Raw genomic sequence first — 23,897 nt, 5'->3', positions numbered from 1 at the left:
GCGCCCAAGTCGTGCCTCTCAGGGGAGCTGCGCTGGGTGGGCGGGGGGCTGTCTTCACTGTGGTGGCCGTCTTCGCTGTGGTGGCCGTGGCCACAGGAAGGTCTTGAACGGCATGAAACCCACGTGAGGGATAAGGAACAAGTGTAGGGGTTCTGGGGGCTTTAGCCAGGCCCTGGGGCACATTGAGCTCACGGGGGCAGCAGGGTGCGACCCCCCCCCACCGGGCGCCACTACGGGGAAGGGAGGAGCACCCCAGAGCCGGGCAGCTGTCCAGCACCGCGCCCCGTGAGTGCCTTTTTAATTCCTCTCTCGGCTCAGATTCTCTTACAGAGTTTTTCTTGATATCATTTTAGTTTGGTGGCTCAGGTTACCGTGGTCGTTTCGGGGGCAAAAGGCTGGGATTCATCCGACAAGATGCGGGTATTTTGCTAGTGAGAAGTTGGGGGGTCCCGGCCGGCTCCCTGGTGACAGCCAGGAGCTAGTGCGCGGCCCCCCCAGGGTCCCCTGCTTCTGAGAGCCGTCCCCAGCCGCGTGTTCAGACCCCGCCCTACCTGGGGTCGCCTGGGACCCCGTGGGGACCTGACAGCAGCTCCGTTCAGCCGTCATACTGAGGTTTTCCTTTTAATTTGGAGACGGTCTTTTCAAGTCTGGGCAGAGAAGCAAACCTCTTTCATTAAACCACAAACTTTCCTTTTTACGTGTGATTTTTTAAAAATTATTTTTATTAACATATAATGTATTATTAGCCCCAGGGGCACAGGTCTGTGAATCATCAGGTTTACACACTTCACAGCACACACCCTCCCCAGTGTCCATTCCCCAGCCGTCCTCGGTCCCCTCTCGTGTGTGCTCTCATCGGTTTGGGTGCTGTTTGGTAGAACAAGGGAAGAACCAAAAAAGGTGTTTGTTTTTTTCCTGAAGACCAGAGCATAGTACCAAGTTCAGAGCCTGGTGTAAAACCCTGTCTTTCCCACTGTGACCGAAATTCTAAAAAGGAAGGAAAGACGGGCTAGCTCAGCCCACATGTCACGTCATTCCCAGATAACTCATTACCACAGCGGGCCCAGTGTCCTCTTGTCTGTGGGAATGTGTGTGTGTCTGCACTCTGTGTCTGTGTAATGTGTGTCTGTGTGTGTCTATGTGTGGTAGAGATCCGTGTAGGTGTGGGGGACCCCCGTCTGCCCGTGGGCTCTCGGGTCTGCAGGGCTGGGGGGGAGACCGCGGGCCGTGAGGACACCCCTAACCCAGCGTCGCTGTCTCCTAGGAGCTGTGTCGGCAGCGTATGGCCGTGCGCACGTCCGAGCGCCCAGAGGCCCCGCATGCGTCCCGCGTCAACAGCGTCTCCTCGCAGTTCAGCGACGGGCCAGTGCCCAGCCCGTCCGCACGGAGCAGCACGTCGTCCTGGTCTGAGGAGCCCGTGCAGTCCAACATGGACATCTCCACCGGCCACATGGTCCTGGTAAGGCTCGCGGTCCTCGCCGTCTGGAATCGCCATTCAGACCATGTGGTCTGGGACAGGGGGAGAAGGTGCGGGGCGGGGATGGGGAGCTCACGGCGCCCCTCCTGCCACATACCATCCCCTGGTTCCTGCCACACACCTAGCCTACATCGGAAGCGTCAGCAGCAGTGTGCTGGCCACCGCGGCTGAGCCGGTCAGGCGGTTGAAAGCCCAGGTGTCAGGGCGCCCCCGACTCCGTCCCCCGCTTCAAGTGCAGTGAGCGTGGGCACACGGATACAGGCCAGATCACGCGTGGGATTCGGCCCTGGGCGCTGTTCTCAGTGGAGGAATGCGCATCCGTGAGTGCCTCCTGTATGCACTGCTGTCGCTGAGCCTCCGACCAAGAGACGATCGTGGAGTCCTCCCCTCCTTGCAGCTCGCCAGGCGGGGCTTGGGGAGACAACTGTCCCTCACTTGCCGCTGCTACTTAACAGTGGCCGGGCACAGTGGGGGGCATAGAGCCCTTGTGTGGGGGCCTTGCTGTCCATATTCCTCCTGCCTGTCTGGCTCCCTGTCCTGTCCCTCCCCAAACCCTCGGAGGGCCACGCATGGAGAGGCGGGCGCTGCCCCGCGAAGGGGTCTGATGTCTGACCGTCACCTAGAGAGACGTTCACAATTCTGCCGGCTTTACCGATGTCTCCTGAAGGCAGAGCACCGCGCTCCCGGGCCCTCAGGCCACTCGCGCCTGCTGTCTCGCACCTGCAGAGCTGCCGCAGCAGGCCGTTGGCCGTGACACTCCTCCCAGAGACCGAGCATTCAGGGACAGCTGGCACAGCCGTCTCACGGCCCGTGACATGGTGGCAACACTCCTGGACCAGGCAGACCATCTTCACGGTCCAGTCTGTGTCCCAAGCATCCGGACGGGCCCCGAACATCATGTTTGTGGTCTTTAAACATGTATTTTTTGTGGCAAGTTTCCTTATATGTTTCTGTACCAACAACATACGTTGGCGCCATTGGACCACAGCCGGCCGGTGGCCCAGTCCAGTTAGAACGCAGCCACCACAAACTGGGGGCTTCACAGCAGACTCGGGCTTCCCCTGGCCCTGGAAGTCGAGGAGCCACAGCGTGTCTGTCTGCTGAGGTCCCTTCCCTGTTCCGAGCTCGCACCGTCTCGCCACGTCCACTGGCCCCGTCCCACGTTCCCACGCCGCTGCCGCCAGGGGCCTCCTTCTAGCCCTGCCCCCGCCTCTGCTCTCGCAGCCTGAGCCTGCAGGGGGCCACGGTCTGCGCACGGTCAGCCTGCGTGGCGGGGGCAGGGCAGCTCCGAGCATGTCCTGACTCTGTCCTCGACCCCACGTGACAATCGGGCTCGGGAGCTCTGTCTACCTGGTGCTCACCTTTGTCCCAGGCACTTTGCCGATGCAGAGCCCAGAGGCCCGGAGCCACGCAGCATAACCAACCCGTCAGCGTTTTTACAAAGGTTCTCGCCCGCTAAGTGGCTCCTCTCTTGGGCCCTGACACGAGTCCATTCTCCCGGGGCAGGCCACGGAGCCCACTGTGGTTCCAGCGGAGTCACGGTCAGCAGGAAGCGGCCCCGCATTACCAGTCCACGAGGGGCCTCTCCCTCCCTGTGGAAACCCGCGTGTGTCACCACCTCAGAACGTGCCGGAATGCCTGACCCTCGAACTCATTGAGGCGACAGGGAAGATGACTGCCGGGTGATCAGTCAGCCCGACCCTCCACGAGGAAACGTTCGTGTTTGTCTGACAGCTACATTGCGATCTCCCGGAGCTACATGCCACAGACTCGGAGACCATCAGGTGAATTCCTCCGGGGCCGGCCGATCCCCGGAACCAGCTGCTCCACATGTGACCTTTTAACTCACAGCGTGATGGAATCCATGGCAAGGCTGTTCACATCTGGACGACAGGGTGGGAGCAGGCAGCACCCCATGGAGTTGGAAGGGAGTTGGCCGAGTTTCCTGGGAAACATACTCATCGCTAAACCCCGGGGCCGGTGTGCAAGACGGGAACGCTGTCTCTGGCAGAGGATGAGAGCGTGTTTGAAGCAAACAGTGGCCTGGGAAGTTAAAGGGCCAGACGAGGACCTCTCAAGCCAGAGCCCTGTCAGGAGCCGCCGACCCAGGGGTGAGGCTGACACTGAGAGGAGCGGACCTGGGGATGGGGCTCACGGGGAAGCGGGTTGACCTAGGGCCAGGCTCCCTTGGGGAAGGGGCCCTCACACCCCAGCCTCCCGGGTCTGGTCACTTTCTGCTGTAGAATCCTGGCTGCCTGGGCAAGGTGCAGTGATCTCCTGCCTGGAAGCCGCAGGAATAGAATTCTAGGGTTTAACACTCCATCCAGCGAGCAAAAGGACCCTCAGAGAGGAGACTGCTGGCCGGGGGCTCTGCATGGAAGGAGGGAGGTCAAGGGCTGACAGGGGTCGGGAGAGGGGTCACAGCCACTACTCCGTGATGACAGCACTGAGGGCACTACCTGCTCATCCCTGGGCAGCTGTCATGGGGTAGAAGCTGAGCCCCATGTGCCCGAGGGGAGGGACTAACACCCCTCGTCAAGGGGTCCGGGGTGGGTGGGTGACCCACTGAGAAGTGAGTCAGGGGAGCATGTGTTGACCGAGGCCTGAAGACACCACGGGGTCGAGATGGGAGAGGAGGGTCTGGGGCAGGGAATGGCAAAGGAATTCTCTGGCCCCTCTCGGGAGCTGGTTTTCCTGTGCAGGCCCCAGGCCTTGGAGCCGCCCTGCTGGGGCACCAGAGGTCGCTCGAGAATGGGGTCCCGGGAGGCCAGGTTCATGGACCCCACCCTTCAGCAAGTGGAGTGGGGGGCAGTGGATCTGGGTTGGACGTGGTCCTGGGGCCATGGGGAGCGCAGGGCCCAGTGGAGGGGGACGCCGTGCGTTTGCAGGAGGCAGGGACAGCTGGGAACGGGGCCGTGAGGCAGGGAGGCCCCTGGCAGGTTTCTGAAGAGCGTCCACAAGGGAGATTGGCAGCACGGAGTCGGGCTGAGAGCTCCGGAAAACACGGCCCGTGAAGCCGACCTTACGAAGCCTTTACAAACGTCCCATCTTGAGTACATGAGGGGTAATGCTGTGGGAAAGGTCAAGAATCCCCTTTGAATGTCCTTTTTAAAGAGGTCTGTCCCATAGCACATCTGTCCTCAGAAGTGGAGCCCGGCTGTTTTGTAGATGCCAAGAGCCGGTCACCGCCCTGAGAGTCATCGAGGGCCAGGAGCCTGCCACGGGGCTGGCGTGCCGGCGCGGCGCTCGGAGGAGCCGTGAACAGCCACGAGGGTGCGTCCACCGTGTCTGCCCCGTCTGCAGCACTGTCCCTCGCTTCTCCCCTGACAAGAAGCGGGGGTGCTGGGGGACGGCTGGCTTCGTGCTGTCTGTGTTGTGGAGTAAGGAAGAGAGAAGCTGGTTGAGGAAACCGCGCTGATGCCCGTCAAAGGCAAGGACTGTGAGGCTTGCACCCCCTTTACCCTCGGAGACGACGAGGCCGCTTGCGTAACGGCCGCTGCCCGGAGGCCATGCGGGCAGGTGATGCGAGCCCATGTTACAGATGAAGAACACAGGACCGAGTGCTGCGACGTGAAAGTGAATCTCCCAACACCGGGAAGGACGAAAGGCCTCGCGTCATCGAGAACGGAGGGAACGAGCTGCGGCAGGAGGTTTGGCAACCGAGGGCTGCAGAAGGCCTACGAGGGGCGCAGAACGTCGTGTCCACCGTGGGGTGGCCCAGGGGCTGGCAGAGCTCCTCCGCGCCCACCTTGCCACCAGCAACCCCGTCCTGCGTGCCCCACATTTGTCCCGGAGCCTTAATGGCCAACGTTTGCACCTTGAGTGGTAGCTCCTCTGGCCATTCCTGTCTGACGGGCTTCCGCGGCTTAACGCTCTTTCGTGTGGATGGCACAAGTCACTGCTCGCCCAGGAAGGCCGGCTGGAGTGCTCGGGCGCTGGACTGGGTAGTGGAGTGGGGCCCATGAGGAGGCTGGCCTGGCCTTGCACACCTTCATCCTTAAAACCAGAACGTTACAGTCTTTCTAAAAGGACGTGGTTCTGGGGTGCCCATTCACTGGCCCTGCTCTCTGAGGCCAGAGTGAGTGCCCACGGCACCCTGGCAGCCGTCCTCATGGTGAGGGACAGGCCCCTTCCCCAAAGCCAGCTGTAGACCTTTTGTGACAAATAAGTAACAACCACTCAGCACCGAACACTGTCCTGCACATGTCACGGCGTCTGAGAGACGGCTCCACGGGGCACTCGCGGCCCGACTCTTCTCGTCTTCGCGGACCCATGATCTCCTGTTATCCCACGTACAATAACTTACTTATTTTGTACTGCTAAGGTGATTTAGGCAGTTTTCAAATTTTGCACTTCAAACAAACAGCATGGTGAGAAGCACTGCAGGCTACGTTTCTAGAAGACCGGAGGTCATGGAAGAGACCTCTCGTTTATTCTGAGACGCATCAGCCAACTTCCTGCCAAAACGCGTGACTCACGGACACTCCCACCAGCTATGTAGAAAAGGGTGCCTGTGTCCCCAGATCCTGCCGCCCTGGGTACTGGCCACCCTCCGTTTTTGCTGCTGGGATGTGGAAAATGCTGTTATTATAAGGCAGCTTTAATTTGCATTTCTCTCATTGTGCATGAGATTGAGGAACGTTTCCTGCATTTGGGAACTACTTATTGTTCCTTGCAAGAATGGCCTCAGAAGTGTCCCTCAAGGCCTGTAAGGCTGCCGGCTTCCGAAGCCCACTGAGGACGAGGTCTGCACGTTTACATAGCGTGAGCCGTGGACACCCACGGGAGTGTACCACCCTCGACACTATAGGGAAACCAAGTTACTCTTATCTCTTCTCTGTGTGGCCAATGTGACCCCCCGTGAGAGAGACTCTGCTGGCAACTGACCTGGACAGAGTTTCAGTAAGAGCAACAACGAAGAACCCTCTGCAAGGTCACCCTGGGACCGAGGTTGGCACCAGCAAGTCAGAAGGCAGGCAAGCTCCGCGCCTTAGGACGCGTGTCTCCTGTGCGCGGGAACGGGCCCCAGTGTTGTGAGCCAGGCAAGGTGCACTGTTTCAGTTTCTAAAAATAACTTGTCCGGTGACATCAGTGAGAAGAGTGGCTGGCTGCTGAGTGGCTGGCTGCTGTGGGGTCTTTGGGCCTCGGAGGACCCGTTCTGGGGGCTGAAAGGGCAGAGATGTACTTCCTCGCTTCCTGGAGGCTGGAGATCTAGGATCCAGGTGTGGGCAGGGCCGGTTCTGCCGAGAGCCGCTGTCCCGGTGTGTGGACGGCCGTCTTCTCCCCGTGTCCACACACGCTCGTCCCTCTCTGTGTGTCCGTGTCCTGATCTCCCCCTCTTACCAGGACACCCGTCATATCAGGCCTGGGCACATCCTAGTGACCTCACTTTACCTTCACTACTGCCTTGAGGCACCTTCTGCAAATACAGTCACACCCTAAGGCCTGGGGGACGGAGCCTCTATGCTAGAAGTCAGGTGACACAACGAGCCCATGACAAGTGCTGGTGCTTGAACTACCCCGTGTCTTCTGCAGCTTGAAGTAGGTGACAAGCCCCAGTCTTTCCCGTCACTGTCGTGTCCCCCGTGCTCTGCAGGGGCTCAGCCATCAAGAACGTGCTCGTGCCAGGCTCTGCCTCTCGAGAGCTATGCCAGGACCAGAAGGAGAGGCCGCCAAACCACTCACGGCTCCTCCTCCTTCCAGGCACAGCTCCGGTTTCCCTTTCTGAGCCGAGCCTCCAGCCCGCCGCTGCCCCTCCGGGAGAAGGCAGCTCTGCAGGCCGCCCGAGGCTCCTTACGCAACTGGGAAGTTGGCGACTCTCGTTAGCTTGGTTTTAACACAAGGCAAAGAGCGTCGTTGCTGTTGTTCAGTCTTTATGGGGGGGGGCACGGGTTTACTGTGTTTTTGATGGGGAGGTGTGATTTGCTGTGCTATTTTTAAAAATCTGCTTTACTGTTTGGAACGCTAGGATGATACTAGAACGTGTCCCTGCCTCTTAGACCTTCTCGTAGTGAGTAAACTGGGGAAAGCAGAGTGAGTCAAGTCAGGTGCCCAGTTATATTTGTCGAACTAAATTAAATATCAAACACTAAGCTTGGCAGTTAGTAGGTCTACAAGTTAACATTTATGAGGGGAAGAAATCGAAACCGATGCCCCAAACCGGGCCTAGAGCGCGTTCCTTCACGTCCACGTGAACGGGAAGCACTTCCTGCAGGCCCAGTGGCCTCAAACCCACCTGACAGGATGAGCCAAGAAGGCTGCACGTCCCTCTGGCCTATTCAGTGCCCCCAGACCTCCGAGGTCTGCAGGCAGTGCAAGGAGGAGGGGACGGCAGAGCATCAGTCCACGCCCGGGGGAGCGACGGGACTGTGCATGTCCAAGTTACTGTGGAAGATTAATGCTCTCTAAAAAGGAGTTTGGGGCACGGCACCAAGCCTGTGGTTCCACAAATAACCCGCACGCAGACAAGCATTTGTTGAGTTCGCTCATCTCGTGTCCTTAGCGTTAGTGCGGCCCGTGGACATCACAGGGGTCGGACGGAGATTGTCTGAGCCCGCGTGAAGCAGATGCTCGGTGTTTACAGTCTCTCTGCAGTGAAGAGTGGCGAACGTCTAGGAAGCACTGAATACGGCCAGATCGTGCTCTGTTGCTGGAAGACGTCCGTCATGGAAGTGTGGGGTGGCAGGAGACTGAGGAGGGGAGTCGGCCCTGAGGGGTACAGTGTTAGCCAGGGAGGAGCAGCTGTTTGGAGTAGGCGGCGGACAGAGCGGGCAGCGGCACAGCTCCTCAGAGCCCCGAGTCCGGCCCCAGGGCTGGAGTCTGTGGCCGACGAAACAGGGAGTCCGTGCGTAAACCTGGACTGCATCCCAGCTGGACGGAGCCCCCGCATGCGGGCCTGGCCTTGGTCCTGACACGACTGCTGTGGTTTCCTGAAAACAGGAGAAGTGACATTCACTGGTTCACTCAGCTTGTGTCCATTGGCTAGGAGGTGAGAGCGTCCGTGACAAACGGGCCCGGAATGTTCTTTATCAGTCCTCACGCTTGCCTCACAGATCGGCCAACGGGCAAAGTCTCGTTGATGTTCCTTCGTTCCTTCAAAAGTCCTGCTGTCTTTGATGCCATAGCTGTTGAGAAGATTGTTTGTGACCGGCCCCGTGGCTGCCTTTGTGGGTCTCCCCACGTTCTTCCTGAACCCTACACCTGTGTCGTCCCAGATTCTTCCTGCGTCCGGTCTAGGTGCAGACCTACTTTCTTTTTCCTTTGGCCCCAGCTTTACTGTACTCCTCCCTCGGAGAATCCCTGTTGTGCGTGGGTCCCCAGGAATGACAGTCATTCACAACTGACGTGTGACGGTCTGTGCTCTCTGCTCTTGGGGAAGCGTCCGTCGTGGTGCCCCCGTGGCCCTCACGTCTCTTCCACATGTCTTCACCGGTCTCTTGTCGCCCTCCACCCACGTTCCAGGGCACTCCCTCGGGTCTGCTGTCTAGTTTGCCTTGTTCCTCTTCCACAGCGTCTAATCGATGTGTGACCACCCGTCACACGGATAACTTCTTCATTTGTGGCTGATGTCTTTATTCATTCTTGAATCTGCCTGCCATACTGTTCTGCCGCCTTCAGTCCCCACCGCAGTATCTTCAGTCGTTGTAAATCCAGCATTTGATTGTTTGTCTAATGCTTCTGTCATCCAGGTTCTTCTGAAGCTGATCCTGCTCTTGATGTGTTTGCTGAGTTGTCTAGGGGGCGAGTTTGCTGTCTGCGGCATTCCATGACGTCCGTCTTTCAGAACTTTGTGGGACCACGTGGAGGGTGTTTAACTTGAGAGAGGTCCTGGGTCACTTTGCCACCCAGTCTAGGCTCCCATTAAATCAGGACCATCTTAGGGCTCCTGGGTGGCTCAGTGGGTTAAGCCTCTGCCTTCGGCTCAGGTCATGGTCCCAGGGTCCTGGGATCGAGCCCCGCATCGGGCTCTCTGCTCAGCAGGGAGCCTGCTTCCCTCTCTCTCTCTGCCTGCCTCTCTGCCTACCTGTGATCTCTGTCTGTCAGATAAGTAAATAAAATCTTTAAAAAAAAAAAAAAACCAGGACCATCTTTGTATCAGTTCCTCCCCTGGAGATTTTCAGGCTACCCACATATTGTCAATGTGAGCCTCCGTCTCGTTGAGGCCTGTGGTCCAAAGCCTTCCCATTCTGGATCCATGTGGAAAGAGACATGCTTTCTTGTGGCGTGAGCAAGCCCTTTCCCTGGGAATGAGTTCCTCCCAGGGTCCTGGGGCAGGGGGGCTCCCACATCCACCTCCTCACCTTCCATCTAGCAGGGTTTCCCCAAGACCCCTCGTGGACAGCAAGAGCAAGACACCCTGGGTCTGAGGGGCTGGGAACTACACGCCCCGCCTCTCGCAAGGGCTTGAGTGCCTTCGGGTCACAAGCTAACCCGTCCGTTCTCCATCTCATTCTGGATCTCCGAGGACTTCCCTTCATCTTATGGGGAGCTGCCTGTGCCATTTATGCAGCACTTCTGTGTGCTCACAGGGAAGGCTCCTCAGCCACCTCATTCCTCATGCCTCTGGGAACACGGGACTTAAAGCAGGCTAAACGTAGGGAACGCAGGGAAAGGGTGCAGCCCCGTTTGATTTCACACCGCCTTGACAGTCGCGTCTGAGAGCCAACTTCATGTTCTGCATTATGAGGAAGACATGATGGCGGCAAGCTCTTGTCCAAGGAAGTCTGGCAGTGGCCTCATTCGGACGGGTTCCCACGCTTCCCCCACCGTCTGCAGGCAAAGGGGTTACGTGCTTCAGGAAGTGTTCCCACACCCATGCGTCCAAACTAAGCCGTCCGCGGGCGTGCACTGCCCAGAGCCTTGGACCTTGGTGCTGATGGCTGGCGGCCCTGGAGGTGTTCCAGATGGTACCTTGTTGCGGTGACGATAAAGACAGCTGTGGGCAGGGGTGGCTCCGGGCTCCATGGCTGCACTCGCGGAGCCAGGAGAGCGGGTGGTGTGAGGTCTGACAGCGCACTCTCACTTCACCCATCAAACCCAAGAACTCGTGGGCGTGGGAGGCGGGCCGTCCACTGTCGGATTGGCAGCTGAGCTGGAAGAAGATTAGAAATATATTTGATAGTCTTATCTCTAACTTCTCACCCTAGAAGTGAAGATAATTTCTGATACATCAACTCACTTCTCTTTTCTACTTTGAGCTCCTTGTTTCAAAGGCATCGACGGAAGACTGAAGCCCGTCGGCTCCCAGCTGTGGCGGCCGACTGACGGCTGCTGTTCCGCGGTCCACACTGCGTGTCAGCTGTCCCGCTGCTGCCAGGACGCTGTGGGAAAGTCAGGGACACTCGGGCCTCTTCCAGGGGAAAACAAACGCGGGGTCCTCTGTGAGCTGCTGGCATCGGCGCCGTGGGCTGGTCCCCATTCCCTTTATTGCCCGCAGCACGTAGCTTGTTGGTTCTAGGACAGCAAAGCTCCAAAAAAACGCTCTGGACCCAAGGAGCGCTCTCAGAATTCCTGCACGCGTGTCTCGACAGTGCGCCGCAGCAGGAGCCAGCAGCGCGCATCCACGCCCGGAAGGGCATCTCCGTGTCTGTGTGGCGAGCTGACGTCACCTCACTGCCTCGCTGCGACTTTCTGTTCTGCCTGAGCGCTCCCGCACGAGGTCACAGCGAGGACGTCGTCATCAGTGTGGGGTGCCCAGTGCTGCCCAGGGAGGACCTGCCACCTGGGGGTGGCAGGGCAACCAGCCCCTCCCCCTCGCTCCAGGGCTCTGTCCTCAGACTGCTGTTGCCGTGCTCGTGTCACACCACTGAGGCCGTGTGAATTTTGTAGCTGACCCTCCACTTGGGGACAGTAGGTGGACAGCCATTCAATGTGTGAATCTACTGGCCCACCGCATGGAGACACAAAACCTGCTTCTGAAGAGCTCTAGGAACCAGTGCCACCTGAGTCACGGACGCCAGTGTAGACAGAGTGGATGGGTGATCCGATTCCTCCATCTCACCTCCTCTCGCTGAGAGGCAGCCATCGGGTAGATGTAGCAGCGGCCACCAGGTGCCCGCAGTGCCGTGTAGATGTAGCAGTGGCCACCAGGTGCCCGCAGTGCCGTGTAGATGTAGCAGTGGCCATCAAGTACCCCCAGGTCCAGAGGTGGCAGTGGGTGCTCCTGGTTTTGGAGACCCTATTTTTCTACGAGAATTTGTTAACGGAAGGCCTTTTCAGGGTTTGGTTGTCCTAGGACTGCGTTTTCGTGACATGTTTCCTCTTGTGTCCCCGTCTTGTGTTTCCTGTCAACTCTTTGGAACCCAGCGTTGGTTTCCTGCTGGATTTTGTACATGAATGAAGTCTCTAAATAACTTGCGTCTTTAGGTATTTTTTGTATGTCGAAGGGACATGGTTATAGCTGAAATCAAATTCTCATGTTCTCATTTAATAAAGAGCATATTAATATATATCAACAGGGACTTGTGAAATTCTTTGCAAACACATTCTTTCACATTGCTGAAGTAATCTTAGAAATAAGTAGAAATGTGGCGTTGTCAGGCGGCTTTCTTCTCCAGTTAAAGTGTTCTGATTTCTGTTCTACATCAGAGTCCCGGAAACGTGAACTTTGTTTGTAAAAGTTAACATCAGTGTCTGCGCAAAACCGTAGTCAAACTTCGATCTTACAGATGGAATGATTTACTTAGTGCAAAACACAGAGACTTGGCATGGGGAAGGAGAGAACGGGGGACCGTCGGGTCCCGTCGTCTCTGCGAAGTCCCTTCTGACTCCCAGCCTGTCGTCGGTAGAAGCCGGACGCCGTCGCAGGAGCGCTCTTGCTTAGGAAGGAGTTGTCTCAAGAGTTCGACATGCCGTGGGCAGACGTTTTAAACTCTTAAAAAGCAGAAATCAGCAGAAATATCATAAAGCCGAACTACTTTTTCTTTAGACTTGTGAGGACTGAGGGAGCTGCCAACGGCAGATGGGTGTTTAAAACCGCGACGTCGTCAGTGGAGGGGCTGCGGGGACGGGTGCTGGTCGTCGTTATTGTCTGCACACCAACGTCACAAAAAGAGGAGAAGCACACAAAAGATATTTGGTAAAGGCAGGTGGTCTGGATGAATAATGTTCCTTTCATTAACATAGTTCCCTTATTAACTGTATAATTAATTGTGCATAGCCCAGGGAGGCTGTGGAAATTGCATTTTGAGATGTATCAAAGCGGACTTACGCTTCAAACTTGCGTGCAATTTACTGTTAATGCAGCCCGAGATGGAAGCCTCAAATCTATAATTATTACTTACTATTTGAATGACAAGCAAAGAATTTTATCAGCAGAGTTTTAAATGAAAGGGGATTAGCTGCTAATGTTGGAATTGTTAATCTTTCTTATGAAAATAATTTCGAAGAAAATGTTTTAGTGCAAAGAGAGGTTTGAAGAAAGCGTGTGCCGTTAAAACAGCCACTTTCTGCGACTCTGTGTGCATTTGTCCCCATTGACAGCGGGGTGCAAATATTTTTAAAAGTGAATGAATATTCTGTAGGGCCCAGAGCGGCTCATGCATTCCAGGAACGGATCATGCAATATTCCCAAATATCCCAGCGAAGGTGAGAGGGTCTGTCAGCCAGCCAAGGGAAGGAGCCAGAGCTGAAAACCTGAAGACGAATGAGAATATGTTAAAAGCGATGGAAATCTGCCTTTCCCCACTTCTGAATGCTCCTGTGAGTTGAGACCATAAATGGTAAATATTGTTCAAAGAAAACCGTTAAACGGAGCACTGGGGTCCATCTGTCCAGGAAGATTCATCGGCGGCACTGCCGAGGCTCCTCCATGGACGCAGGTGTCCCCCACGCGGGCCCGCTTCCGACCACCGGGGCCCCGGGTTGGCAACATGGAGCCGTCCCACAGTCTCGGGAGGGGAGTCCTACAGCAAATATTTGCTGACGGCCGAGGCTGTGCCGGCCTCCCTGCTGGCATTGGAGAGACTGAAAAGGGTAAAATGATTGGCCTGCTGGGAACACCTAAAATGTAGCTCACATTTATTTTTTTTGTCCTGCTTTTCCCCACTGAGTTGAGGACGTGGACTAAAATACTAAATTTATAGCACCCTCGGGTGAGTGCCCGGTGTTGCCACCAACAGGGGGAAGGCCGTGTTTGGGTTTCTAGAAGCCCAGGAAGCTTGGCGTGGGAGGGCAGGTTCCCTTTTAGGGCCCGCGGCAAACCCCACATGTGTTCTGGGCTTCAGGCCACGCTAAAGCCACACGCGGGCGGCGGACTCGTGGGACATGGGACTCTGTGGGGGTTCCTCGGAAACTCTGGGCTGCCCCCTGCGTGGCGCCCAAAGAGCACGGGCAGGGGGTGTTCCGGGGTGCAGAGGGGTTCTCTTTCCATTCCCTCAGAAGTCTCATTTTCTCCCTAAACCTGATGTCTTCTTGGTTTCAGTCTTTAAAAGATTAAAAAAAAAAAACACTTTAATGCACGGATCCATCATTCTGCTCCAATCCACGGACCTCCCGTGGAATCGTTTTGTGTCACGTGGAAGCAGCCCTGGGGACGGCGGCGGGGGGCGTCCCAGCGGGGGCCGCAGGTCGGCAGGAGCCAGCACCGCCTCTCCCCTGCCCAGCGCGCGGCCCCAGCCCTCCCCGGCCCCTAGCCCAGCCGCGCTCGCACACCTGTGTCCGCCTGGGGCACCGCCGTCCGCACGTCCGCGTGCATCAGGCTGCTCGGGGTCGTGTGGCTGTGGGACTGCGTGTTTGAAGCGGGAGCCGAGCGGGCCGCTGTCGATTCTCTGCGGCTCTTCGGACATTGACAGCTGTGTGGGGCAGCGGCCGTCCGCGCGTTTCGTCCACCTGCGAAAGCGTGAAGGGGCCGGAAATGCCAGGAATGTGGATGGAATGTGTCGGATTTTACCCCGACATTTGACTTGGAGTAGATGAAGGCTGTGACCCCGTTTCTCCGACCAGCTCGGGGGGACCTTGCCCTGCCGCGGCTGGGCGACCAGCGAAGGCATGGCCCGGCTGCAGGACGTCGTACGAGGTGCAGGTCCCCGAAGCCGAGGAGCGGCAGACGGAGCAGCTGGGGAAGCAGACGCGCGGTCTCTGTCAGACTCAGGTCCCCTGTTTGCCCGTGAGTGAGTCCCGGCAGCTCGGCTCCCGGCATACAGGACGCCTCCGCCCCTTCCTCCGTGCCCTCTGCCGCCGCTGTTGTCCCCAAATGTCAGCCCCCGCGCCTCGTGTGCCGACGGCCCCTCTTGTGCGCTTGGTCTCCGCCTGGGGTGAGAGTGACCTTTTAAAAGCATCTTTCCCATTATGTGCCTTCTTTGCTTAAAACACCCCAGCGGGTTCCCGCCGCTCTCACTGCAGACCTCAGGCTCCCCGCCCCGCGGCCGGCGGGCTCCCCTGGGGTCGAGGCACAGGCCGCCGCCCCGCCTAGCTCCCTTCCCTCCTGCCGCGCTGGCCTTCTCTCTGTGGCTGGACTACGCCAGGCCCGTCCCCACCCCGGGCTCTCTCTCTGGCTCTGTCTCCCTGTGATACCCCTCATTTCGGAGACGATGAGCCCTTCCCACCCGGCAGGAGACCCTCGGAGATCTGCTCATCAGAGGGGCCTCCCCTCCTGGGTCCGAGCCCCTGCCTCCCGCACCCACCCCTCGCCTAATCTCCGTCGCGCATTCTTATGGCTCTATGAAGTCACCGTTGTAACCGTGTTCGTTTATCCGTCTGCGGCCTGTCCCCTGCCTGGAGAAACTAGCCGCACACGGACTGAGTCTCTGCTGGGTCCCCGGAACACACACACACACACATGCACACACACGCGCACGCCCGTCTCATCCGACGTGCTCACAACAACGTGAATAATGAATAAATAAGTCACTGAGCCCCCAGCCCCGGGCAGGAGTCTGCACCAGGAATGCCGCTCGGGGCTCGCTCCCCCAATTACAGGAGAAGTTCCTCTTTCACTCGTACCGTCAAGGAAGCTCTTTGCCTGAAATTTAAACATTAACACCTGTACGAGGATGGAAAGTACGGTATAATTCTCTTAATTATTTTCCATCACTCCTGACTTTCATCTTTGTATTTTAACCTCTGTTCGTAGAACCTTAATTTCTGAGATGCTGTATAAGATAATAAGACTCATAAAATTGTTTATTTAAGCTCATCCAGCTCCTCGAGGAGTGACGGCCTGAAACACGGGGCAGCGTGACTGCCACCAGCACACGGGTGCCCCCCCGTCTCCCTGCAGAGCCCGAGTTGCTCCTGCTGTCCCCACGTGCACACGGAGCCCTGTCGTGTTGGAGGACAGACCTTCCCCTTCCTTCTGTTTAGTAAGAGTAGGCGGTAAGGGCAGATCTGCCGCTTTCTTGAGCTTTATTAAGTAGAACCTTTTTTGGGACAGAAAGTGTTCGCTATTACCCATTCCCATCGAGGTTTTAATTGTGAGTTTTCAGCAAGCTGTGGTTTTCTTCCTCTGCAAGTCTGTGGGGTAAAGGTTAATGGAAGTCGCGCACGCACTCGATGAGCGTGTGTGTTCAGTCCGGCACGGTGGCCTGCTGCGCGTCGCCCATCTGCATGCGGCACCCCTGAAGACCACCCCGCGGCCGGGGTGATTATTGACGGATTCCAGGAAATGCCCCACAGGCTCGTCCGCCGCTGTTCAAGGCCTCTCGTGTCAATATGATCTCTAGCCATTCTGGACCTGGTTTTAGACACAGGATACCAAGACCCAAAATTATAATAACTCTCCCAATTAGTTCAGTCCCTCAAAATCAAGATGTAATGACTTTCCAAGTCCCCCACTGTGGTTGCTTTGCCGAGAGGCCCCTGTGTTCTCCCTGAGCCTCCGGAAGCGTGGGGGACGTGGACGCCGTCTCCACGCCTGCCTTGGAGACTCCTGCCCAGGGGGGTTCCCAGACGTTCTTTGGGAAACATGATGTTTTCTTTAGAGGTTTTGTTTATTTTCCTAGTTCTTGCATGTGTTTTATTTTTCAGTTACAAAAGGGGTTTTAAACAGAGAACTCAGTGTTCACAGGCTCAAACCCAGCCTGTTCCTCTGTACTTGGTCGTGCCGCCGTGTTCAGCCACTCGTGCCTCGCCTGCCTGCGAGCCAGGGACTCTCTTAAAGGCTCTCCGCTTGGTAGCCTTCGGACTCTTCTCCCTCGTTTTAACCCTTTCACACTTGTGTCACTGCCGTCGGCTTGGCGACGACATAACACGTGAGCCTGCGTTTCTAAGTCACGCGGACACAGCCCTGACACCCCCACAGGGATTCCGCTGGGCCTCCAGAGCTCCCGGAGGGAGGGTTTGGGGGAAATGACGAGGGGTCACACTTGCCAGTGAGGTCATTTCTGCCGCTCACGTGACGTTCCTGCTGGTCGACCTCACCAGGATGAACCAGGCTCACTGCAAAGACGTGTGGAAATGTTCCCTTCCCAGAACGAATCTCCACGGCGGTGATTTTTAAAATGTAATCAAAAGGGTTAGATCCCCAAGTCTCTCTGTTCCTCACACGTACGTCTTTGGGCTTTTTGTACACACGACCCAGAGGCTGAAGGCCAGACTGTGTTTGCTTTTCCCAGGTAAAGTCCGTTTTGACAACACAGGAACATGGTTTGAGTTGACTTTCCTGGGTCTGTGGCTTTTTTGCTATTTTTAAGGGTAACGTGTGTCTGTCCGCCGGAGGAACGCGTGTTTGAGCCCCCCAGGGAGACCAGCAGTCCCGCGGGTAGCAGGAGGAGGGCGGGGCTTGGGTGCGTGGTAGGGACCCGCTGGGCCGGCAGGCGACGGCCTCCAAGCAGGGCGCCGTGCGCGGCTTCGTTGTGGTAGAGTCGGGCGGCGATCTGAACACGATCTGGGTGCACGTTTCCGGTTTCCAGCAAGTCTGTCCTAAGCTGAGAAGTAACAAGGCTACGCTCTGATCGTTTTACCAGATCTGTGCTTCTGGGGACTTGAATGTACTGCGTCCGATTTCATTTGAATCTCAAGGATCTTCACGTGCCCGCTCAGGGTGTTACAGAGCAACGCGGCCGCGGGTCTGGAGTGGTTCCGTGCGGGTGGCGGAGCCTCTCCCCTCGCCGCCGAAGTCAGGATGACGACCCCCGTGAACTTCTCCGTTCATCTTTTCGTACTTTTTGCTTGGAATCCAAACCTCTCACTGCGGGAAATCAAACATTTAACATCAACATGTGCCTTTCATGTATTAACGAAGATAGGTGGCAATGTTAATTTTAAAGGGGAAAAGGGTCCTCCCTTTGCCAAACGGCAGCAGAAGCAGCTTACTCCTGCCTTTACAGACGTCCATCTACTGCTCGCCGACTTCACAGCACAGGACGAGGTCTTCTCACAAGGAAGGGAATGTAAATGGGCTGCATTCTTCACTCGGACGAAAGGTTTGATTGTCGCACAGTGAAGTAACGGGCTTGTAGGCACCAAGGTAAAGAAGGGACAGAAGCACAGCTTCCCCCATGAACACCGGGTCTCCCAAAGCTCACTCGGCGGGCGGGCGCTGGTGTCCGGCAGCGCTGCTGTGGAAAGATGCTGCACCGGCGGTTCTCTGCGTGTTTCCTGTGTGAGGACCCACAGCGCAGGTGTCCGGACGCCTGCGAGGGCAGTCGGGCGCTGACGTTGATGGTTTCTGCACACACTGGCTGAGGGGACGTGAGGCCGAGTGGAGGCTGTTTCACTTCTTTGTCCGTGGGCCTCCATCCCCGTGAGCGTCGGTGTTCCGTGGGAGGGAGCTGTTCCCACTGTTCTCTCGGGTGATAGAACCCACTGGCCGGGCATCGCACCCCTTCCTCGCCGGTGGCGGGAGATGCTGGAATGACACAGAACCTGCACCACGTTTCACGGAACTAATAACCTTTGCCGTCCCTCCGTGCTGCCCTGCGCTGGGCCCAGACGACCCCCGACAACACTGCGCCCCTGGCACCCGACGTTCAGAGGCAGGCAGAGCCCTGCCACCTGGCATCGAAGTGTGGACGTGTGCCTCGCATGTGAGGAAACAGAGTAATCACTAAGTGGCGTTATTTCCTTCGTGACCCTGGGAACCAGTCCCGACGTTGACACTACACATAAGACGACACCCGGGAAACAGTCCCCCAGCAGGACGCAGGCTGGGGGCGCGGAGTCCGAACAGCCACGGGGCGTTAGCACCTGCTCTCCACACTGGAAAACGTCTCATTAGCAGCTGAGTTCACACCTTCTCTTCTACTGGCGTTTTCCAGCGACTCAAGCCTGGCCACCAATACCTCCCTCCCGGGGCAGCGAGCCACAGACGCGAGCACGGCGAGAGGAGGGGCTGAGTTCCGGAGCCACCCCCAATTGCAGGGTCGGCCGGCTGTGAACCCGGCGCGGCGGTCCGAGCTCGTGTTGGCTCCATCCGCAGGAGGTGGAGGCTGAGTGAGGAGGCCGCTGTCCCTGGGGACCAGGCCAGGACTCCGAAGCCAGGACCGCGGGCTTGCTGGCGCTACTTCTTTCCTCTCCGGCAGTAGTTACGGTGGTGTCGCTGCGCTCAGGGCGACAGTGCGGCTGCACCTGCGGCGATGGCCTGTGCCCCGTGGCAGTGCCCCCCCCCAGCAGCCCTGGGACTCTGTGTTCAGGCTGCACCAGTGGCTGCTGTTCCTGGAGACTCGTGTGTCGTATGTCATTAGCTCAGGAACAATGTCCCCAGGACGTGCCGTAAAGTCACAGAATGCAGATGACAACTCATGAGAGTCCCTCTGTTTCCAAAGAAAGGCGGAGACCCGCCGCGATCACCGTCATCTCCGCGGGGCACACTTCATATTCCCGAAGCGACTTCACAGAGTGACCTGTCAGCCCTCAGAACCGCCTTGAGAAATCCGTGTTCTGATCCCCATTTTACGTAGCGGTGAATTAAGGGCCAGTGAGAGGAGAGGATAACCAGAAAGTCTAGTTCTGGTTCTAGAAAGGACCAGCCCTTGCGTGTCCTACACTCTTAAGAAGCCTTCCAAAGCCCCGGCCGGTGCCTACTCTGCTCCACTGTGTCCCAGCTGAGCGGGAGCTCCCGGGGCTTTCCCGAAGGCCTTGTGGACGGGAGCTATGATCAGCTCCCAAAGACACACAGCACTCTGGCGATTATTAGTAAAACCCCATCATGTGCCAGAGCACCCCAAATGCTTCATGTTTCTAGAAATCACTCTTGAGGTCTCGGTGTTGACAATTCCATCAGAAAGCTCATTGCAGAAAACGTTTGAGCTATCCGGACAATGGTGGACATGTCTCCAAGCAATAACATTTTCATCCCAAAGGTTTGGGATTCTGTGTAAAATGATCCCATTCAACGTGGAGGCCCGTCAGTTTGTTTGACACACGGACGCTGTGTCATCTGGTGGCCCATAGTCCCTGTGACCCAGAAAGGGTCTTTAGTCTTCCTACCAGTGTTCTAATAGTCTGAGCCAGAAAAGGAGACACAAGATGGGGATCTGGACTCATATGAGGAAGATTAAATGGGAGAACCTCTGGTTGGGTTAATATTTCATAAAGTGTGGCTCACAAAAGCTGGTGTCATTCTCGCTGGGCAGAGGACTCAGAAGTGCTGGCTCATCTTCCACCTGCCCTAATTACGGATGCCACAGAGCCCAAGACCAGCGTTAGCCGGTGTGTCCCGGTTACTGACTCAGAAAACCCACGATCTGGAACCTGCGGGCTTTTCCCCACAAACACTTTATCTGGGGATTATCTTTTCTGCAAGCCCATTAAGTCTAGTCCCAGGAAACCTATCAGAATTCAAGAAGATTTAGACAGCTCCCCGCTCAGCACTCATACAAAACCTCTGTCACCCCCAAGTATTAAGGGCACAGTGAGCCCCTCTCAAAGCTCGGGGTCCTGCTTCCCAACACTCTTTAAGGACCAGCAGTAGCTTTCAAGATTGACTTGCCAACGCCCTTCAGATAGAACCAACTACTGCTAAGCCCCGACTCCTCACTTCTTTTACATTTCCAGAGTGCACGTCACAGTGGGGTCCCACCAGCTCAGGCTGCTTTCCTTCTAGTACTATTAACTAGTACTTTATGTACCCCAGGGCCTGTCTCTTGAAGTTTCAATTCAGAGGTACTCAAGAGCCCGTAACAGGGACTGTGTAAAGTGATGTGGCTGAGGCGGGTACCTAACCAGCAGATGCTCACAGCTCTGGGGATGACAGGTTCTAGAAACATCCCTCATGGCATCCATGGCAGCACGTATCACGTCCTGAATGGGAGGCACTGGCCAAGGGCATGGATTCACACAATGACAGAGAACTGGGGGAGACAACAGCTGGACTCAGAGGGCCAAGGAGGAGGGTTGGGGAAAGAGCTCTCTGAACTGCTGTGGTGCCTCCAAGTTCCTAGGGCTGCCATTACGTCCGGGTGGCCACGGGACCATTAGGAACTGTCAGCACCCGTTGGCGTGGATGTTGGAGGGGCTGCATAACCCGCAAAGGAGGAAGGAGGTGAGGAAATAGATAATGAAACATTCCAAAGTCCGTGCGTTACTTGTCAGGGCATTTCTTCCAACTTCAGAAGATCCTAAGGCAGTTTTTTTGGATTCCATCGTTGACATAAACGTTTATCTGTAGTACAAATTACTTCTAGAAACTTCCAGGTTGTGAGCAGTCATCCAACAAATATTGACCGTGTGCCCAAAGCATGTGCCAAGTGAATGAGACATTGGCCCCATTCTCAGCAATCTTGATCTCATGAGGGCCAGAATGTCCTGACGCCCCCAAGCCAGAGCACAACACAGAATGTGGTGATTGTCACAAAGACGTAGCTTTTAAAATAGTAAGTGTCCGACAAAGAGTGTGGGTTTGTAGGAAATGAGAACCAGACAGGCTAGCTGGAGCACACCCCAGACTCACAAAGGACATGATAGTGTTTGCACCAACCTCAAAGTCGGGATAGATCCGTTACAGAAGAATCGCACGAACAAAGTATAAAGAATGATGGTGCTGTGGGGTGGGGGTGGTCAAAACACGGGGAAGTAGTCTTGGTGAGACAGAAAGGAGCAGACTGGTCAAATGAAGTTTGCACAAAGGCTAGTGCTGGCCTAGGCTGCGTTGGTGGTTTTTGAAACGGGTGGTATCTGGGACCAGGAGTGGCGATCCTGTCGCTCTGTGAGTGGACTAGGAAGTGGGTGTGAAGGGAGGGGTGTGGGGAGGAGGTTGCAGGAGGGAGCCAAGACAGAACAGCCGTGTCCCAGGTGGCAGCTGGTGGCTGCCAGGGGCTTTGGGGTAAGGGTTTAAGGAGTCTAGGCCTTGGCTTCTCCGAAAATAAGATGAACGTTTCATCTCAGCTTCTTTCCACCTTGGACAAGAAAGTCCTGTAACGTGGATGTTGTCCAAAGCGGAAGCAGTGAGCGGCACTGAAGAAGGGAGAGAAAGGCAGCCGTGCGCGTGCTAGGGAGAGCTTACGGTCAGCTCCGCGTGACGGAGTCATGAGTGGCTTTTGCTTTCGTTCCACTTGCCTTCATTGTTCGTTCTTTTCTATGCACGCTACTGCGTCATAAACGTGTGCGGTTTAAAACCTGCACCTCCCGCCATTGCCACCACACCCGCTGTCACACTCACGGCCGCACGCGCGCACAACAGAAGTATCGGGATGTCAGTTTTGGGCCCGCAGCTCTGTGCTCACTCCGGGGGAAGAGCCCGAGCGGAGCTTCTCCACGTGCTGACCTGCCCCGTTGTTCCGGAGGACACTGCGTCTCAGGAGGGGACTGTACCTGTTCTGATCCGCACATCTCACACCCTTGAGAGACAGGACCTCCCAGAATTAAGTTATTCGGCCAGTTTGGTTTGGGTTTTGTTTAAAACACATTATTTTATGACGAAGGCCTCGCCTCCCCACAAACAACATGAAAATATACTCTCGTGTCACAGATGAAAAGCAAGAATCTTGGGACACCTGGCTCGGTGGGTTAAGCCTCTGCCTTCGGCTCGGGTCATGATCTCAGGGTCCTGGGATCGAGCCCTGCATGAGGCTCTCTGCTCAGCGGGGAGCCTGCTTCCCCCTCTCTGCCTGCCTCTCCCCTGCTCACGTTCTCTCTCTCTCCCCATCTCTCTGACAAATAAATAAAATCTTCAAAAAAGAAAGAAAAGCAAGAATCTTATCTACAAACATGAAAGAGGAAATTCTCCAAAACCGTGAATGGGGAAATTACATCAGTTTTGTGTCATAAATGATGTCCCATGAAAGCATTAGCAGAACAGATCAATGGAGACCAGAGCATGACAGACGCAGGCTACCGGAGCCGCACACGCCAGGAGAATGAAAAAGTTCCCTCAGTTTGATCTAATCAAGTGTCTCTTCCCGCAATTTGTTCTCAGTGAGGAAAAACAGCCGCATCTGCTCTTTCCTGCCCCTCCCTCCTCCCTCCAGCCGTGCTTCCTACAGTCCCGGTTGGTGTTTCTTGCTGTAAATTGAGAAATCCCAGCGAGCTCATGGCATGGTTTCGCTTCGTCGAGGTGAACCTGCGCACACCCGTTTGCAGGAATCCAGGGGGCGTCCAACGCCCCTTTCGCAGACGGCATCTTGAGGGCAGTGACCCCAGTCCCACTTCAGCCGGAACTGTCCCTCCCCCAGCTCCCTCACACCATTATTGTAGCTGGTAAACGTTTCACAGGATTTAAATGTGGTTGAGCAGCTGCCTTCGGCTCGGGTCATGATCCCGGCGTCCTGGGATCGAGTCCCACATCGGGCTCCTTGCTCATCAGGGAGCCTGCTTCTCCCTCTGCCTCTGCCTGCCATTCTATCTGCCTGTGCTTGCTCTCTCTCCCTCTCTCTCTGACAAATAAATAAATAAAATCTTTAAATGTCATCTCATGCAAAACTGTCCTTATCAGGGTCACTCCGTCTTGGTATTCCAGGAGGATGGCTCAAAAGGAAAGAGCCAGGCAGTTTGCAGTTGATGTCTTCCAGACTGGGCCACACGACTGCACTTAAATCCTCCTCCTGCCCTTGCCAAGAACCCAGAGGGGCTGTCCGGGCGGAGGTCACGGTGCAGGGCCCTGGCGGGGAGGGGTGGGCAGGCGCAGCACCCTCGGCTCCGGTCCTGGGGAGGCCGCGCCTCGGAGGGCCGTGGGGATGTCACCACGTGGCTCATGTGGTCCGGTGTCACCTGCACGAGAGGCCGCCTGTCCGTTCCCCGAGTGACGGTGACAACCCAGATGCCGGTCACAGCCATCGCTGGCCCCCCGCTGGGCCAGACAGCCCTGAGGGCAGTGCCTTCTCTCCTACGGCGCTTTCCGTGGTTTGTGGACCGACGTGGATAAGCTGCTGTTTGTTGAGTGAATAACACAAACCAATCCGAGTCAGCTCTAGTCCAACAGGTAGTGCCCCTGAGCCCAGTCAGCCGGGGGGAGGCACGGGCAATCCTGTCCTGGCCTGCATGGGGCCGGACATGCGTGCTTCCCCACAGTGAGAGGACGCAGGGGCTGGCAGGGGGTCGGGGCCAA

The 23,897-nt window shown here is 56.5% G+C and overlaps 1 protein-coding gene across 1 annotated transcript in view; it reads left to right on the top strand.

Annotated features, from left to right (window-relative positions):
* Window positions 1-23,897, top strand: part of LOC111154447 (protein tyrosine phosphatase, receptor type N2) — a 650,145-nt gene that overhangs the window by 567,357 nt on the left and 58,891 nt on the right. The window contains exon 14 of the mRNA XM_022514054.1: window positions 1,265-1,459. Within this exon, the coding sequence (XP_022369762.1) occupies window positions 1,265-1,459 (195 nt within the window). The remainder of the gene's footprint in view (window positions 1-1,264; window positions 1,460-23,897) is intronic.

This window comes from Enhydra lutris, unplaced genomic scaffold (genome assembly GCF_002288905.1).
Source record: "Enhydra lutris kenyoni isolate GAN:26980312 unplaced genomic scaffold, ASM228890v2 scaffoldscaffold37, whole genome shotgun sequence".
Lineage (NCBI taxonomy): Eukaryota > Metazoa > Chordata > Mammalia > Carnivora > Mustelidae > Enhydra > Enhydra lutris.
Note: the sequence above shows the minus strand (reverse complement) of the source record. Positions and strands in the feature narration are given on the sequence as shown.